Source organism: Nestor notabilis, unplaced genomic scaffold (genome assembly GCF_000696875.1).
Source record: "Nestor notabilis isolate BGI_N333 unplaced genomic scaffold, ASM69687v1 scaffold28233, whole genome shotgun sequence".
NCBI lineage: Eukaryota > Metazoa > Chordata > Aves > Psittaciformes > Psittacidae > Nestor > Nestor notabilis.
This window is the reverse complement of record NW_009923755.1, coordinates 1-19,700: the sequence shown is the minus strand read 5'-3', so window position 1 is coordinate 19,700 and position 19,700 is coordinate 1. Positions and strand designations below refer to the sequence as shown.

General features: G+C 43.1%; 2 protein-coding genes across 2 annotated transcripts; one reads left to right on the top strand and one right to left on the bottom strand.

Annotated features, from left to right (window-relative positions):
- Positions 1-1,396: 1,396 nt before the first annotated feature.
- On the top strand, positions 1,397-18,480 carry MYO19 (myosin XIX; the record flags this gene model as incomplete). Its single annotated transcript, XM_010012312.1, has 23 exons — positions 1,397-1,541; positions 2,285-2,433; positions 2,674-2,787; positions 3,555-3,687; positions 3,879-3,948; positions 4,714-4,816; positions 5,009-5,105; positions 5,591-5,667; positions 6,000-6,090; positions 7,087-7,258; positions 7,595-7,668; positions 7,762-7,883; positions 9,548-9,661; positions 10,035-10,211; positions 11,080-11,226; positions 11,676-11,783; positions 12,591-12,661; positions 13,584-13,693; positions 15,552-15,712; positions 16,394-16,523; positions 16,709-16,794; positions 17,138-17,440; positions 18,352-18,480. Coding segments are annotated over 23 exons (2,883 nt in total), but the record flags the coding sequence as incomplete, so codon positions are not given.
- Positions 18,481-19,539: 1,059 nt separating this feature from the next.
- ZNHIT3 (zinc finger, HIT-type containing 3) lies at positions 19,540-19,692 on the bottom strand (the record flags this gene model as incomplete). Its single annotated transcript, XM_010012311.1, has 1 exon — positions 19,540-19,692. A coding segment is annotated over one exon (153 nt), but the record flags the coding sequence as incomplete, so codon positions are not given.
- Between the last annotated feature and the right edge of the window lie 8 nt (positions 19,693-19,700).

Below are 19,700 nucleotides of genomic sequence, written 5' to 3'. Positions count from 1 at the left end.
ACTTAACTTGGCTGGTGCCAGCTTAATACAGTGGATATATGGGCAGGCACAGGAAGAAAGGGCATTTGGCAGAAGCTCAGCTTGTCCATGGAGTATTTCATAACTGCACATGTCTGCTTCCTGTGAAAGCAGCAAGCAGAGGAGACTAACAGAAATCACTTTGATGGCAATGCTTAACTGTGTTGCTAAGCTTTTGCTTTTCCTTTGCTGTGTACAGTTGTGTATTACTGGAAATGAGCTGCTAATGCTGTCTGCAAGAGATGATAATGCTCCTGAGTACATTATTGTAGCTTTGATATATTTTTAGTAATGTGTTAAAGGGGTTTTACAGTATATTACCCCTTTTATTAGCTTAGATCATGTAGTAGGAATGCTGCTAACTAAATATAGCACTTTTCCTGTATAAACAAGGTGATTCTGTTCATTGACTTGGTTAACCTGTAAAGAATTGCAGATTTGTGCTACTAAATATAAACGAGTAGGGTTACGTTGGAGGACTTTCTATCAAGGAGAAGGGGAACAGAAAAGGAATATCTAGAATGCAAAAAGCAGGACTGGCATCTTTTCCCTCTGCATTTTCCCTTCTAGCCTCCCTCTTCTTTCCCCCAGAAATGAGAAACAGGACCTGAAGTGTCTCTTCTGGCTAAGTTTTCCATTACATTTGTACAACAAAAGTGTCCTTCCAACTAATATCGTCAAGGACATGGGAGCCCAGCGGCTAAGATTTAAATACTTGAAGTGATTCAAAGAGGACAAATCCTCACCTAATGCATGCCAGCTCTTACACCACCACCATTTCTGCCCCCTGCATCCCCCTTGTGTGCACTCTGTGATTGCACTTTTGGAGTCCTCAATCTCTGCTCTAAAAATGAAAGTCTCTGCTAGGAAAACTGCATTTCTGTTGGACCACAGCAGCTCTCAGCTCTGCTTTAGCCTCTGCAGCCAGTCCTTCCTGCTTCCCTTTGCTTAAGGCAGTGTTTGCATTGAATGCATGACACTCACAGGCGTAGAAGTGTGCCAGTTAAGAACATTGTGTCTGCTGAACAACCTGCAGAATTGCAAGCTCCAGGTAGTGTGAGTCTAAGGACACGTTCTTTCCGAGTGCCTTTGCTTACAGCCAGGATTGCCAGCAGTGAATTCAGTTTACAGTGTTGTCAGCCTGCCATTTCTCATGTGCTAGATAATACCTTTCTAAAAACAGAGCACCCCATGGGAACCATTGTTGCAGGGGGAGGGCAACCGGGAGGAAGAATATCTCCAACATACTAAGTTATGACTCCTGCTGAGACTGAATTTCAGTTACATGGAAGCAGTAGAAGAGCTATAGTGGATGAGGTGAAAATTCAGCTGTATTCAGCCTTTGACTGGTGCTGATCTGACCTCCCCTCCCCTCCAGAAAAATGGCCAAAAAGCAGATTCTCCAATCCAGAATGACCTCAATGAATCATTTGAGGAAGAAGTTAGAGCGTTCCTCAGTGATGAAGAGAAACTGCATCTTTTTGACGACCTCACGAAGGTTAATCCAGTGACAACTACAACAGGTAAGCAGCCAGCCAGGCTAAAGAGTCATGTTCCCTGAGGAGTCACTTTCCCTGGTGGCCACTAATGTATGGTAGTTACTGTTCTCATTGCATTAATACTATCATGACCACAGTACTTAAAGGCTAATAAAGGTTATTCAAAGCCTTAGAAAGTCACATTTGGCTTGGTTGAATATTTTCCCCCATACTTTTATTGTAGATGCGGCCATGCTCTTACCAAGCTCTGCAGGCAGAGCTCACGTTTGTATTGTTGGTTCAGGTGGCCAGGGTGTGGTTGAGATTTAATGCTATTTGAAGGACTCCTGCATGACCTTGTGATTGCAGTGTGGTGGTTTAAGAACGTATCAGAAAACAAGGCTCTAACTCACTTTCAAAATCTACCCATGAAATTGGTTTTGAAAAGTAAATTGCTCACAAGACTTTTAAAGATGATCCTGTTAGGAGAAGGTGAGGTCTGTTCCTAGGGCAGACGGGGAATTCTTGCCTCTGGTTGTGAACTGATTTGCTTTTTAGGACTATATGAAGCCTTATAAAAGCACGGGATGTATTGAATGGAATAGTTAGCACATCTCTTAAGGGCAACTCTTAAAGACTGTTACACATTTTAGTCCTATATCACTCTTGATCACCTCATTCTCTATTAAACCTGATAGGTAACAAATCTGAAGATTTTTGTTACAAACAGACACAGGAAGAGTTGAATACACTTTGCAAAAGATGCTAACAGAAGGTGTGTCTTTCAGTTCTGAAATGTCTTCAAGCAAGATATACAGTAAACTTGTTTTATACAAATGCTGGCTGCAGCCTGGTGGCTTTAAATCCGTTTCAGCCTGTCTCCTACCTCTATTCACCAGAGCTTATGAGAGAGTACCATGTTGCACTTCGTCCTCAGGTAATCCTTATGTTTGAAATAACTGTCCTTCTGCAGAACCCAGATGTCAAGTTCTTCAAAATCTTTAAGAGCAAAATAATCCTAAAGGATGAACCCCATGTCTGCTGGAATATGAGTTCCATTAAAAGAAGAGCTCTGTTACCTGTTTTCAGATAAATTTGATAAGGCCTTTGCTATCCAGTGCTGTTGAACTGTGTTATTACTGTTCTCTTTAATGTGAATATTCTCTTTTACTGCCAGGATTTAAAACCTCACATCTTTGCAGTGGCTGAGCAAACCTACCGAAACGTCCAAAGCCAGATAGAGCCTGTAAACCAGTCTATAATTGTGAGTGGAGAAAGTGGTGCTGGAAAGGTAAGCAGGTGTTTTTCTGACATTGCTCTTCAGTTTTGAGCTTTGCCGAGGATTTGTAGTGCACAGGAGTGAAGTAAAGCAAGGAGGAAGAACAACCCCTCTGACAGAGCACCTACCAGTGTGCTTTAGCACAACTCGTTTGAAATATGCATAAAGCACTAAATGATTGCTGCAGTTAAATAGACTTACTTAATAGAGCTGCTTTTTAGGTGACATTTGTGGTTTCTTGGAGGGCTAGATTTGAGTCATTCAACAGGGATCACATCTGAGCTAATTGCTCAGCATAGTCCATTAGGGAGCTAGTGTGGGTCTCAGCAAACCTTGTGTAGACACTTAAAAGAAGCAGAGAATTCAGACCCGATCTTAGGCCCTTCTGTAACAGTTCATCCCTATTCAGGAGGATATTGAGGATATTTTTAAGCCTGAGAATGAAAGGATTTCCTGAGTGTTAATGACTCAAAGTCCACTTACATTCAGTTCATCTTAAGATACTAGCTGTTAATTCTAGCTGAGCTTCCAAGTGTTTACACCTTGATAAAACCACCGTTCTCAAAGCAGTCCAATCAATAGTGTTTAAATGTGTCTGTTGCATATAAGCATATACACAAAAAGTTTCCACTGAACTGGAGCTGAACTGACACAATCACTCTCTTCAGCATCATCGCCAGCTGCATACTGTGCTTACAGAAGCTAGCACTGTTTCACTAAGTGACATAACTAATAACACAGTAAAAACAAAGACCTATTGTCAAACCTTTCTCTTGCAGACCTGGACATCTCGCTGCCTTATGAAATTCTATGCTTCTGTTGCTGCTCCAGTTATCTCCCCTAAAGGCAATGAAACTGTGGAAAGGATAGAGAAGAGAGTGTTGGATTCCAACCCTGTCATGGAAGCATTCGGTAAATAAGGCTTTTTTTAACAGCAAAAACTAGTGGCTAAGTCTAAACTAGCTCCTGGTCCTCTCCTTAAAAGACAATTTGTCTCTTCAAATACTGCAGCTATGTACAAATCACCCTTAATATCTGTATGTCCTACACGGAAGAGTGGGACCAGTCTGATTATTCTCTATGTGTCACTGGCAATTTCACAGGAAACGCATGTACCCTGCGGAACAACAACAGCAGCCGGTTCGGAAAGTATATTCAGCTTCAGTTAGACAGGTAATAATAATCACTGTGTAAAAACCTTAGCTGTTGTCTTGGAATCCTATCCAAGCCTATTGTTCCTCAAGTCTGCCACTGAATATTTTATCTGATATCATTGATTTTATCAATATGTTATATGAATATATATATATATGGAGCACCTCCTGTATGAAGAGAGGCTGAGAGAGTTGGGGCTGTTCAGCCTGGAGAAGAGAAGCTGCGTGGAGACCTCAGAGCAGCTTCCACTGTCTGAAGGGGTCTACAAGATGCTGGAAAGGGACTCTTCATCAGGGCCTGTAGCAATAGGACAAGGGGTGATGGGTTTAAACTGAAAAAGGACAAGTTCAGTTTAGATATAAGGAAGAAGTTCTTTACTGTGAAGGTGCTGAGGCGCTGGAACAGGGAGCCCAAAGAAGTGGTGAATGTTCTATCCCTGGCAGGGTTCAAGGCCAGGTTGGATGGAGCCTTGGGTGACATGGCTTAGTGTGAGGTGTCCCTGTCCATGGCAGGGGCTTGGAAATAGATGATCTTAAGGTCCTTTCCAACCCAAACCATTCTATGGGTTCTCTTTTTTTTCCTTGCAAACTCTTACCCTGATCTCTAAAAGGGCACAACAGAAAAACAGAGATGCAGTTAAGAACTCTGAATAAAATATAGTATTAGGCTTGCAGCAAACTGAAGGTGAAGTGCAAAGCATTCATAGTCAGTACTGTAACAACACATCACCTATCCCATTCTGTAAGTTTTGTTGAAATCTTTGCTTTTTTCCCCCCATTCTAGATGTCACCATCTGACTAGTGCTTCCATTCAGACTTTCCTTTTGGAGAAGACCAGAGTTGCCTATCAGGCCCCCAATGAAAGAAACTTCCATATTTTTTATCAGGTTTGCCTTCAGTTAATTTTGCAAGATGTTTCTGACAAACAGTGGGGATGAAATCAGCTTTTAATGTTTAACAATTTCCCTGTCTGCCATGTATCCAGATGAAATCCTGCTCTCAGTATGTTATTCTTCATTGTCTGTGAGCCGTAAATACCAAAGGCAGATTTCAGTCATTACCTTGTTTTCTGTCTCCAGATCACAAAAGGTGCTACTGCAGAGGAGAGGTTGGAATGGAACCTTCCAGAAGGGGCTGAGTATCGTTGGCTGCCAAATTCTGAAAGAAACTTAGATGGTAAAGATTAATTTCAGAGACTGTCCATTAATAACAGCTGTGACTTTAAAGGCAGGAAGGCAAAAATGTGTCTGTCCTATTAAGTCTTATGACCCAGGCTGGTCAGCCAACAGCAGACATGTTGCAAAGCCACCTGCATTAATGTGACTCTTTTTAAGTTTCAGTTTGCACTTACTAAGAGTTTTCATCTGGCTCAGAAGAGCAGTTTTTGGCCTTGTGAATTTGCATCTCTCCCTGGCTATGTTTAGAAACTGTCTTGTCTTTGGATGTGCTTCAGCAACCTTCTGCCTAACTTGAGAGCCCCACAGAGCCAGTATTAAGTCAGTGACTTGGTTCTCCGAGTCTCTGAGGTCTACCAAAAGCACATATCACTTCCTTGATCTCCTTTGACAATTCCAGCTACACTGGATGTGGTGTGGAGCGTTGTGCTTGCCTGTGTTTGTGTGCCTTGCTTGCTCTTAAATAGCACTTGTTTGGCTTTTCAGAGGACTGCTTCGAGGTGACCAGAGATGCCATGTTTCACTTGGGCATTGACCACTCCACACAGAACAATATTTTCAAGGTCAGGTACAAAGCATGGTCACCATGAGGCTGCTCATGGAGTCTGGAATGTCTCTATAGTGGGGGATTTCTGCAGAAGTAGATCTATATCAATGTACTCCTGACTGGAGGGTCTACAGCTACACATTAGGTTGCATAGCTAAGATCCTGACTAAAAGCCTTCACCTGTGAACTTCAGTTTTCCTTCAGGAATTGCAGCTTTAGGAATTAACATAGAAGCTTGGAATTGAGTTGCTTTTTTGTGTGTGGAAATGTTTTGATTTGTCCTCTTCATGTGGCTAAACGAAGGTGAAGAGCTCTGTTTAGAAAACTGAATGATTGCTTATATTTCAGGTACTTTCAGGCCTTCTTCATCTTGGGAACATTCAATTCTCTAATCTAGTGGATGAATCTCAGCCTTGTGAACTAGAAGACAAAATCAAAGGTGAGGCAACAAGCATGTCATGCTTCAGCGAGTCTTGTTATCTTAGTGCAGATGCCTGATGGAGAGGATTTACTGTGCTCCTCTGCTTGATAGGAGACTCAAGGTCACGGGCAACCCAAAATCATGGTTTCAAAGTACTGAACAAACAACAACTGAATGCTGCCCTGCTGGGAGAGGCAATATCCTTCCGTTACAGGGCAAGGCAACTGCAACATTAGAGAGTCATTTCAGAAGGATTATTGGCAGAACTGTTACTCCTGACTGTAATCTTACACTGACATCATAAGACTTCCAGCCATCTGACCCCAAGCGGAGAGCAGGGCTTGTAAAATGAAAGCTTTGAAGTTTTCATGAGAAAAACTAAAACTTAGTAACAGCAAAGTTAATTGCTTAGTAAATTGCAGAGTAGGACACAGGTTGTTCTAGTGTGGATCTAGTTTTCCTTCAGAAATAAAACACTGTCCTGAATAGTGAAGTTTCCTACTGTTAATTCACATGCTCTGGATTCACTCTACCTAACATTCAAATAGTTTTGCATACAGCTCAGGTTAGCAGGATCCTAAATACTCATTCTTCTGTATTTCCTTAATATCCCAAAAATCCCTGTTTTTTTTCTGGACATGACTGATTTGTCTGTCTGCATTTAGAGGTGTCTGCTCAAAAACGGTGAAAACAAAGACCTACCTAGAGAGTAAAATGCCTAAATGCCTAAAACGCCTGCTTCAGTGTAGCAAATTTCAGACTTTTTTGGTACTATTGTTTCATTTCAAATACAGTACCTAAAATTCCACGGGTCCTGTACATCCAAATTAAGAGTCTGGTCTTGCAAAACTTTCTCCCAGGTTTGGGTAGAAAGATCCAAAATCACATTTCAGTTGGCGAGTTCATGGATATGTCATTTTTCTATCCTATCTCTAGACCTTCCATAACTTTAAAGGGGCTGCATTCATTTGACACTCAAGGTAACCTCACCATGGGTTTTTTTCCCCGAACAAGGTTCTGTGAAGGCTGCTGGGGATTTGCTGCAGATACCTGCTGAGGAACTCCTGGAGTCACTAAGAGTTCGAACAATAACTGCTGGAAAACAACAACAAGTCTTCAAGAAGCCATGCTCCAGAGCCGAGTGTGAGACCAGGAGGGACTGCCTTGCCAAAGTGATTTATGCTAAGTAAGGACACATAGGCCAGGCTGCTGTGCTCATCCATACACCTTCTGTGAGGGAATAGTGAGGCCAGAGAGATTTACTTTCCCTGGCTTTCTGCTTGGACTCAATAACAGCATAACCCTCCCTTCCCCTCTTGACACATCCTTGATTCAATTGTAGGTAGGACATAGCTGCAGATCTAGAGAGAGCTTCACAGAACTGCTGTTCCATGTCAGCAAGCAGCATGTCATAGTTTTTTGTTTCTTCCATGCAATACTGGTATAATCAGCAGTAAAAGAACACTACTCTGATTGTTGTAAGCAAGGGCTTTCCAGCTAATCCAGTTGTCATTGTCTGCAGATTGTTTGAGTGGCTCGTTTTGGTCATAAATGAAAGCATCTATGCAGATCCATCAGCATGGACCAACTTCATAGGTATGGTTGTTCAACCCTGCTTTAACTGAGTAACCGTAAGTCCTTCAAGCTACTCTTAAACCAAAATGCACTCTCTTCCCATATTCCTTCTAGGTTTGCTGGATGTTTATGGTTTTGAAGCCTTCCCTGAAAACAACTTGGAACAGCTTTGTATTAACTATGCCAATGAGAAACTGCAGCAGCACTTTGTAGCACACTATCTGAAAGCACAACAGGTAATACCCCACTGAGGTCAAATGTTAAGTATCTCATTTTAAAACAGCATCTTTTGTCTCTTTAATTATATTCCCGTGCCTCTGGTCAGATTGCAGCCTTCAGCTGAGTAATGCCACAGGAACCAGTAGGGTGTAACAATTGCTTTCTTAAAGAGAGTGTGGGGCAGTTGGTGGAATGAGACAGGTTTCTCTCCTGGGTACTGGAAATCTGTTCCCTCTTACACAGCTCCATTGGCTTTGTGGCCTGTTAAGCTGTTTGCTTTCCCTCAAAGAGCTGAACACTTTAAATTCTTGAGGTAAGTGTAGCCTAAATTGAGAGTCTTTTGAAAGCTACTGCTTATAAACATGTTAATTCTCTTCATCAAGTATAAAGTACCTAAATGGGTGGGGAGCTTCTAGACCTGCCCTTAGTGGGAAGGCAGAGAGCCCAACAGAACCTTGTAATCCAAACATCAAGAGGACGTGGTACCTGATGGAGGCCTCTTGCCATGCGAGAACAGCTTCATAAACCCAGTTGTCATGCCAGTACCTTGAAAGACAAAAACACACTGTGCATCAGCTTTTATTTTTGAGTGAGGAGGTACATGGATTGTGTTGTTTCACAGTAGAGAAGGTATTTGCACCATCCTAAATACACTGCAGTCACTTGCCTAACTGGTCACACACTGCTAATTTCAGTTCTCATCTGAGTGCTCTGAAAGCTGCAGAGTCCCTGCCTGGACTGCTGCTCTAATAGATGTACTTCAGTCCTCACTGAATTCCCCCACATTACAGATACATTACGACAGTGCTCTTAGCCATTAACTGGAGTCGGGGAAATTGCTTTCTTTATGGCACCAACATGAGGGCCTTCTGCCTCATGGCATAGTTTTGTCAATTTATTGAGGAGATGAGTAGCTCTTTGACCGTAATTTATGCTTTCATATAACCAGCCTTTTTTTTCCTGCCTACCCTCCCCAGTGTGCCAGGGGTTAATGGTCAGTGAAGAAGGAAAGCAAGTTCTAGCACACAATTACTTTCCTCGTAACTGATTCATGACCTCTGTTTATAGTATCCCTCCCTGCCCTCTTACCTCTCTTGACCTGACTGTGTCCCAAAGCACTTAAATGCCATTAGTGGCTGTGCTGAGCAAGCTTTTGGCAGGAGACTTTTAGAGTAACTGGCCAGAGCCTGGCTTGTTAAACACTCCTGACAGTTTGTTCTGTATTTCAGCATAAATATTGCACGAATTATTTCAACCAGTATCTTTCTGCACTGCCTTCTGTATCAGGCTTTGCATTAAATGAAGCCCAGCTCCATAGTAAAGTCTGGCACACAACGGTTGGTTTAGGGCTATGTCCTAATCTAAGGAAAGAGTTCCACACGTTCTTTGCCCTTCAGGGAAAACCCCAGTATAGCCAGGAGAGGCTTAGTGTGACTCTAGCCTCTGTTTACTTTGGAAAGGAGCCATGCTGTGCTCTCTGATAAAGCTACCTGGGGTAGAATATCCTCCTTTGTTTTCTGCCCCTGAAGACTGCTGTTGAACACGAGCTGAGTTTTGGATGAGTTGGCTGAGGCCGGGATTAATTTGTTAAACAGTAACTGCATCAGACTGCAAAAGGCAATCAGTTCCTTGGGCTCTAGTGCCCTCTGCTGCAGAGTAACCGGGTTCTCTCTTACTTCAGGAAGAATATGCAGCTGAAGGCTTACAGTGGTCTTTCATCAACTACCAGGATAACCAGAAGTGCCTTGATCTGATAGAGGGCAATCCTCTCAGCATTTTTTCTTTGCTGAATGAGGTAAGCGTGGATCTAAACCCCTAATGCTTTTGGCCTGGTTGCCTGCCTTCCGTCCCATGCCACCAAGGAAAACACAACCACTTTATAGAAGGAAGCTTGTCAGCTATAAAATTTCTGCAGAGCTTATATTTTAGAAGCATCATGACGCTGCTTCTTCCTATTCCAAGTTCTTTTTCCCTCTGATCCTGGATATTCTGATTCCAATATGAAGCCTCAATTACACTTTGGGGGGTTTGGTTTTCCCCCCAGTATTTCAGGGCTTGCATACTCAAAGCAACTCTAAAAGTAAGATGTCTGATGTTAAAGTGTTTTAGCTTTTGAAGGCAGTTCTTTATGACAAATAAGAGATGTTGCAATTTTGTCTCTTTTGCAGGAGTGCCGTCTGAATAGATCCTCTAACACTGACCTCTTTCAAACTCGGATTGAGAAAGCCTTGTCTAATAATCAATGTTTAAGTCGAAACAAGTTTAGTAAGAAGCCTAACTTTATTATTTCACATTATGCTGGCAAAGTCTGCTATCAGTTGGCAGCAATGGTGGAGAAAAATAAGGTAGGTATTTTCAGGAAGAGCTGTTAAAAACCAAAATAAAACAATCGTACAGACCTAAGGCAATTTAAACCAAAGCACCTCTAACAAGTATATTCAGTGAAGCTGACTGGATAGACATACCTTGCTCCAGATAAATCCTTCAGGCTGTGTAAGACTGGGTGACATTCTTGGTCTGGTTTTCAGTGAACCATCACTGGCACCAGCAGATGTTTTGCCAGCAGAACTTTCAGCTGAGCACTAAGTGGACCACGTATCACCAAATCAGGGCTTCTTCCGTGCCTGAGGGTGCAGAAAAGTTGATGACATCAGGGCATTTCTATAACCATAAATTAGCACTTGCATAAATATAGCGCTTCCCCCCAAATTCAGGTAAGTTTATGAGCAGCAAAGGCATGGACTTAACTACTGAAAATCCTGCTGTACCAGGAAACTCAACGTGTGGCCTCATTCTGCCATCAGGCAGTAAGTGGAACAGTCCACAGACATGAGGGTCCCTTGTCAGTTCTGACACCACCAGCAATTACAGCAAGTGGTATTAGGTCATGCAATCAAAGATCATCTCTTAATTAAAAGGAAGACTTTCTAATACCTGCTGCAGGCTGTCCTGCAGGGATTAAACTAGTCCTGAGACCTCTAGCTCACTTCAGTTGTATGAGAACAACGCTAGGAGCAGTTGTACACTTGACTGGATTTCCTGAGTGTTCCTGAACCTGACTGTGAATCAGTGTGTGTAGACAGGTTCGAAGACAGCCATCACAGTTGGCATCAGAAACTATTCCACTTATATATGCAGATTTTTTAGTCATTTTCAAAGGTGGCAGGTTTCTGCCCAAGTCCCAGTCCTGATGAGTGATGTTTGTGTTTGCAGGACCCCATTCCACCAGAACTGGTCCAAGTTCTGCAGAATTCAAAGGACCTTTTGCTTCAAAAATTATTTCCTGTGACAGAAAGGAACCAAAATAACATCAAACCCCAGAACAGAGCAGCTGTGGTTACAGTGGTGTCCAAGTTCAAGGTACACCCTATTCAAAATTCTTCTTTCTACTGCTATCTTCATAACTAGATGAGGAAACAGTATAGTCGGAATAAGATCAGTAAATAATATTAAAGCAGAACAGCTATAAACCAGAAATAGCTTCAGACTTCTTGTATTCTCTGGGTTTTAACTCACTCCAATTTTACCTTTTCCTTTTTGAGGCTGCTTCCTGCCTGTTCCTTGAGGAGTTTCTGCTGATGCCCAGCTCTAATTTTGGAAACTTTCTGAATTTACCATCAACAATGTTACAGAAGCACCCAGAGAGTGAAGTTTTTGCTCAGGCTGCCCTTAGAGCAGAGCTCTGCTTATGCAGTGTCTGTAAAGCCAGCCTTGCAAAACACTGCTGCATGGTTTTTACAGAAGAGCACTGATCAGCTCAACTACCTGTGATTACCAACACTGATTAAACCTGTATTTGTTTTCTACAGGGTTCACTTGAACATCTCATGCAGATTCTGAATAACACCACCCCACATTACATCCGCTGCATCAAGCCTAACGCCGACTGCAAGGCAATGACTTTTAAAAGAGAAGAGGTAACTTTTCAAAAGGCTTTCCTCACAGATTCAGTGAGAAGCTTCCCAGAGACATTGTGTAAGGGATTTGCACTGGGTCTTTCATGATCTTGAGTCACTTGCAAAGCTCTTCTCACAGCACATTTTTAAATAGCTTTTTCTCCTTTGGAGTTTCCAAGAGAAATGTCCTTTCAGAATCACTGATGATGCTGGTTTAAAATGGAACTAGTAAGCACAGCAGCTCTTCCAGATGTAACTTAACTCACTGCGTTCCTGGGTTGTTTAAGGTGCTACCATCTCAGCCCTTAAAGTAGGTAAAGGTGATCTGACTGCTCAGCAGTCCTGGTCGCACAGATACCTTCATGGGGAATGCCCACAACAAGACTTTGTTTGCTCCTGGAGTCTGGTCTAGGACAAGTTAGATGAGATCAGCCAACAAGCATGCCTTTGGGAGCAGGGCAACAGATGCTGAAGCTATAACTAGAGAACCTCATCTGACGTCAAGACAAGCAGCTGGAGAAGTGCTGCCTTAATTTTAAACACTTGAAGAATTTGCTGATGGCATGCGAGTAATATTGAAACACCAACACTGGCTCTTCATATTGTGCTGCATTCAGTCAGTGCAGGGGGTGTGGGTACTGCAAGAGAGGGCACATGAGGACTGTCCCTCTGTGTTACCACTGCCTTGACCCTGCTCTGGGTGTTACTGGCAGGCTCTGGCGTGGCTGCTGAGCTGAGCTGCACGTGGCTTGGGTTGAGCACACCCTGGGCAGGCCTTGGCAGCAGCTTCCACAGGAGTTACCTGACCCATCTCAATTTATGCCTCAGGTTCTCAGCCAGCTTCAGGCATGTGGAATTGTTGAAGCCATCACCATCAGCGCAGCAGGCTTCCCTGTTAGGTAAGTCCAAACTTCTTGAGCAGTGTCTTCCATAATGCATTTCTATAGCAATTAGTGGCATGTTAGTTTTTCAGAGGATCTTATAAGCAGGAAATCCAAATAGTTTGCATTCTGTCTCTTTGGGAAGCTGATTCTTTCAAAGGTGTCTGGAATGTTCTGCTCACTGCTTACGTTTAAGCCTATTTGAGCACCTCTTTCACATTTTGGAGACAAAAACACCTGTGGCAAATGTGGACTGTTGTTCTGCATTTTGGATTATGAAACTCTACTCATTCAGCAAGTCCAGAAGTGCAGTAACAGTCTAGAAAGCAGTGCTAGCACAACTTGCACTAAAGCAATGGGATTCTTAAAAATACACTAAATACTAACAAATTCCAGATGTGTCTATAGCACACCCGTGGTCCAAGAGCTCACTGTGCCTTTCCAGTCTGAGAAGCTGGGGAAGAGATGTTTTGATGTGGACTATTATGTACTAGAACTTTCTAATTGAATGTGGCTTCACAGTAACATTTTCAGCAACTAAACTGAAATGATAAATGGCATTTGTCTAAATGCAGTCATTTCCAAACTGAGCAGCTCATCGCAGCCAGTCCCCTTGCTGGCCTTTTGTGACCACATTTAGGGGGTGGAGAGAACGAGGCCTGAGCTACTTGTATTTTTGACAGCTCAGGATCACTGTTACCATAAAACAATTCCCACCCAGTCTTTGTTACAGTCAAAAGTCACTGTTACAGGGCAATAGGCAGTCCCTGGATTCCTTCAAGAAGCCCACACTTTCTTGCATGTTGATGACTACAAAGGCATCAGTGCATTTGCATTCTATCTTTGAAGCCTTTCTGCAACATCTCCCCCTCAACACATCAGTTACTTACTCTCTAGCAAATGATACTTGCCTCGGATTAACTGTACGTTTGTCTGTCAGGATCCCTCTCCAGAGTTTCACTGAGCGCTATGAAATACTGAGAACATCACGTGGAGCCAATAAAACCAGAGGGGGTGATAAAAGCAACTATCACACTGCTGAGCTAAATGGTACGTTTCTTTAGATAATCCCTCTGCTACCAAGTAAAATGATCACTGCACCAATTCGGTACCGCACAGATCAGGTGCAATCACTGTATTCACCACTAAAGACACCACTGTTCTCAAGGTATTCTTCTAATCTCTCACCAACCTGAGTTTCTAATTTGTCTGATGCTTACAACAGGCTCTTAAAAAGTGTAAATCTTCCGTCTTATTGCTGTTTCTTTGTGTTCCTCTTGGGAACAACGACACTTATGATGGTGTTTGGGGTGCCCCCCAGTATAATTTGATTTAGAGTTGATTCTTAAGTAGACTTGAAAACCACTTACCTTTTTGCTTATATTCCTTCTCCTTCCTTCTTTTTTTTCCTCCACCTTGTTTTCTTGCTGAACATGCTGACCTTCTACCTTACCTGGATTCTGCTGCTTCTTCTACCTTTTGCAAACTTCTGTATGTGATTCTTTGTAATAAGCAAGAGCGAGGATGGACTTTAAAAAACACAGTCCAGTCTACAAGGTAACATCCTTGATACGAACCCTGGAAAGGAGCTCATCAGGTGGATACATTCAACACTGAAAGTTACTGCAACCCCCTTCTCTCTCCCAGATTAATCCCATCTTCACTCAGTGGGTTTAAAAACCAGAAGATGTGGGAAGCAGGACCAGTAAGTACCAGCCTGTGTCAGATAGGTAAAATGGCTGGAAATCCATGCACCTTGCAGAAATGGAATGAAGTAATGAAAATGACTTACACACCATATCCTCCTCCCTCACTTATAAACCCATTAGTTGAAATGCCTCACTGTGATAGGTTACTAGTGCTTTTTATCTTAGTAGCAGGTAATAAGCTACAAACAAAGCAAAACCATTTCCTAAACACGGGGATAAGCTTTTGGTTCCCTGATCAGCCCAGCCCCACGAACACCACTGTAGTCACCAGATGTCTTCCTGTAAGCTAGAATTGCTTATATTTTTTTTTCAGTACCTTAAAATGCTCTCATCTCCTTAGAAATATTTATAGCAGAAAAGCAAACAGTATCCAGGATGGAAAGATACAAAGACCATCAAGTTCCAGCACTGGGCATGCAGAAACTCATGCAGCATTGCCTTGAACAACACAATCTCTTTCAAGGACAGGTCTGAATTAAGTCTACCTCTATTTGCAAATAGATTAACCTGGTTAACCTGTTTGTCTCATAACATAAAGACTTGTTTACTATGTCCCAGAAATGGTTTTAACAACCTCTTACTGCTGCAGTAAGCGCCTGCTTAGTACATGTCCCTGTAGCTGCTTCTGATGCCCTGTGAAAGCTGCAGATTTGTGTAGAATTTGTTTTCCATTTCACATCTTTCAGCACATTAAAGGCCAGGAGTCTAATTCCTTGCTTTTTGTTCTGTTCCCAATAGCTTTGAGATTTGGCTATTCCATCAGATTTTCTTAGGACTGGGCTGCTGAAATCTATTCTTAATTGCATTGCTGTTGCTTTCTAATGTTTCCACGTAGGAGGCTTTAAACAATGTGAGAACAGCTGAGCCCTCCGTGTGTCTGCTTCATTGGCTAGATCTACCCAAAATGACATTTGTTACCTATGGATAGGTTGTAACTTAGCCAATAACACAGCACCTAAACTACATCCTAATTAAAACACGCCATGCTGGTTTTCTAGTTGCTAGTACATGGTGAAATCTAGGCTGTCACATTCTTCCCATAAGCCCAGGTAGATCTAGTGATGTGTCAGCCATCACCTCCTCCCCTCTTGCTGTAGGTGTATGCCCTCCTGATGGTCAAGAAATGTCAGTGTAAAGACAATTACTCGGGCCTGATTTCCAAGTTTGGTGATACCTTCTCTTCAATGCTCCATTTGCAGGCAAGACTCCAGTGGTGGATGAGGACAAAGCATCACGCTCTGTTGTTTCTGAGATCCTTCAGAATGTTACTGGAAAAACTACTGCTGAGCAGACAGGGAAGAGAGCAGAAAACACTTCAGTGTACTGCGGCAAAACCAAAGTATTTATGGTGAATGCTGTGGTAAGAGTGCTATTGCCTTGGCTAACAGCTCTGGAATGTACTTGTGTAATGGAGATTCTGGCAGAGTTATCATGGGTTAGGCAATACTCCTAATGCCAGCGCGACCACAACTTTGCATTTTCCTTCCAATTATTAAACTAAATCAAATACCCATCAGAATCCAACTATCAGAAGCACTTTGTTTAAAGGCGTCCTTATTGCTAACAGACAAGGAGCTGCATTCATGTTCAGTGTTGTCAGCATCCCCCCACCTCCAGTAAAGACTGCAGCTTCTCTTAGCTTCAGCTGACAGACTTGGCTACTCTGAAAGGCTTAAGTAGCTTCTTTGTAAAAGAGGTGAAGGAGATGAAGGCACTTTGCAAAGCTTATATACTGGACGATGCAGCCATAGAAGAGCCCCCCTCAATAGAGCTAATTTTAAGCCAGCTGCTATTATGAAATTGGAAGTCTCCACTTTTCCCCACCATACTCCTCCCCCTCCTCACTTACATTTCCATTTGACATGTTATCCAGTAAGCACCAATGAAGTGCTCTCACTTCTAAACCCTAATGCAGCAGTCGTAAGATACTGAAATGTGCACGTGGTTTTCTGACAAACACCAAGAGGCTGTAGAAGAGGGAGGAGTTGTGAGCACAGCTCCATCCCCAAGTATTAACTGCGGGCTCGTATCCCCGATGCAGCTGGATCAACTGGAAGCTAGAAGAGCAGAGGTGCTAAATGAGAAAGCATTTTGCATTCAGTGTTGCTGGAGAAGATTTAAACAGAGGAAACTAGCAAAGGAGAGATGGTCTGCAACTGTCATCCAAGCAGGTAATTTGGTACAGTGGGGCTGGACATAATATAACGAGTAACATTGCCAGTTACACTGGATGTTGGAAGTCACAGGAGTGGTTCTGGTAACTGAACATGGAAAAGCTGGAAGTGCCATCTCTTATGTCATGTGTAGGAGCTTCTGAGATTCTTTGTACTCAGGTTTCTTTTACTTAAATCTTCAGCTGTTCGTTCCTGGTTAGCCAAGAATCGCTTCCAAAGGATGCGCAGGGCTGCTCGTGTTATTAAGCGTGGCTGGAGGAAATGGAAAGTAAGTACATTGGTACAGGAAAACATTGAGTGACTGAGGCTTTTTAGTGTCTGAGAAAGAATCTACCTCTGTCAAGGAACAGCACAAAACCAGTACTGTCACTGCTTCAGAACAGTGTTCTCAAGCTGAAGCACAGAAGATGGATGCCAGGTCTTGCGCAGCTGCTTCTACTGGGTAGCAGCGTAGACTGCAGAATAAGTTCACGCCTTCCTTCATGAAATGGGAGAAAATCCCAGGGGGTGTCCTGCCCTTTAAGATGCCTTTTTTAGACTCTGAACTTTTGCACTTTAAAATGTTGTTTGAGAATCTTGTTCAAGAATATTTTTCTGCATCTCTTCGTCAGGCAAAAATGGCTGCGCTGGCAGCAGCAGAACTGGATGAGGGTGAAGAAAAGGTGTTCTCTGTTCCTGCAGCTGCGCTGCTCTCGGCCAAACCACCTTGCTCTTTGGAAACAACTTGGCCTCTGCAGGCAATAATTCAGTTCTGGCCTCTTGGCCTTGTCCTGGCTGCTGCACCCGTTACTGTAACGGGGCCTCGGAGGGACCTGTCCTTGCTGGCGTGTCTCAAAGTGCTTCAGAACGACTGCTACAAGGTGGAAAGCTGCTTCTTTGGCTGTGGCATCACCTCCATTAGAGCTCTCCCACAGGTAACAAACCTCATGCGCTTGAATCAGCAGCATGATTAAGCTGCCGTGAGTTCAGGAACCTGAACTCTGCTGTGGAGCAGAGCAACTGTGAAGTCTGCTCTTGAGACCTTCCTTCTCCCACTGGCCTTGACACACAAGGATGACTCTAACATCAATGGGTCAAGCTGGACACAGGGCTGAGTTCATGAAAGCTCTTACCTCTACCTCAGGAACAAACTGATCAAAGCTGTGCTTCAGGCATGGAGAGCACAGGATCCTAATACAGGCTCTGCTGTTATGTACTCGGGTTTCTGCTTAGGGGATTCAAGTTGCACAACAGGTGAACACATGAAAAAGAATCCACTTGGGGAAAAGCCACTGGGTGTATTAATACTTCCCAGTACTTCTGTATGAACAGGTAACTGCACAGACTGATTCACACAGAGGGTTTTCATGGCAGAAAGCGAGGAGCAAACCTCAAGTATTTAATCTCCTGTGCACATGCAGAATAGTCTAGGACACCATTACTACAAACAAGCCACAACCCACACTGGCTTCCCTCAGAAATTGCACTCTGGTTACAAATCACCCTGTGCTTGGCTTTTGTTGATAAATTTTTTGCATAAAGTTGCATAAAATTATGTGTGCAAGCATGTAGTCTGTGCTTGGTCACAGTTACGAGTAGGAAGAAGCAGTACTAAGTTCAGTACTAACTACTGTACTAACTACTAATTAACTAGTTTAAGCTAATTTAGGTTCAAATTATAGTATTGGTACTCTTTGTAATCCATTTGTACTAGGACTCCTGTGGTCTACCTCTATCCTTATTCACTAGTTGTCTATATACTAAAGCACTCCTTAGTCTGAATAGCAAAATTAGCTCACAATGTGGCAGAAACATGAGCTGACCTCTCCTCCTCCTCTTCTTGCAGGGCTCTGTCAAGTTCCACTGTAAGAAGTCTCCGCTGCATTACGCAGATGTCAGCCCCCACACGGATGCTTACTCCATCACTGGATTTAACCAGATTTTACTGGACAGAAAAAAACTCTTTCCAACATAGCTTTTGGCCATCTGCACTTATTGGACTTTTTCCTTCAGGGAAGGACTGTCTGCGAGCTGCTGCTTTCCAATTACTCAACATCCATATCTGCTGCTACCTCAGAGCTTTCTGTATCAATGCATTGTATGTATAATATGCTTCAAATTTAGGGGGGGGGGCATTCCTCCTCTCACACACACGCACATATTAGAGGAAATATCAATACTATGAGAACACTCAACATAATTAAAACAAATCAAATGCTTTAAGCAGTAAATACGTGAACTGAACACTTCTGGCACCACCTGGGAGAAGTAAGAGGCTGGTAATGAGCAAGCAAATAAGGCAAACATTTCTGTTAGGTGCTGGATTCCTGTTGGGGGTACAACTATTCTTGCTGACCACAAGTGGTCAGTCACATAACGCTTCTGACTGCGACTGAAGAATGAGTAGCAGCCAACTGTAACACTAAAGGCAGATGTCTCAGGGAAAAGCAAGACTGAACTTTGGTTTTTTATCTATACAACCGAATTACGTGCACTCTCCCAGCTGCCATGTATTTTTAGGACTCCCTTGTCAACAGCATGACCTCTGCCAAGGGGCCAGGGTTCTCCCCAGAGATGCTCTACAACCACCTCTTTGCTACTCGTGTCAGTCTTGAGAATGTTCAGCTCTCCTGTGTATATGCCACTTTTAAATAAACCACTGAATACCTTGTAAAGGTGTCTGACCATCTGCAGCAAGGTTTCGTTAACAGAAACACTTCACATTAGTTTGTGGATTAAAATAAATGCAAATATATTTAACATTGCCATTGGGAAGCAATGTTTCCCAGGGTTGACAGTGTCTCTCTACCAACACAAAGCATGTCTACAGAATAACAAGTTTAATTCCTAGCATCTAGAAATCTGTCCAACACGACCCTGTCCCTGTTTCACTCTAAACTGGAGCACTGACACCCATGAGCAAAGCACGAGCAAACCTTGAGGAAGGGCACAGCACAGTGCACCACATCAGCAGGGGTGCTGCTGGCCTGTCAGGGCAAAAGTCTCAAGGAAAGAAAAGCGTTCCCAAAGTAGCTCACTCAGGAAGAACGTTCTCCTTCTCCGGAGGCTCAACAATCCCCAAGCAGCAGTCTGCAAACTCAACGAATAACGGCTCCTGCATGTACTTCTTCATGAGGGAGCTTTTGTCTTCTGCTTGATCGACCGTCAGCAGGAGCTGCCGGAGGTGTGGATTCA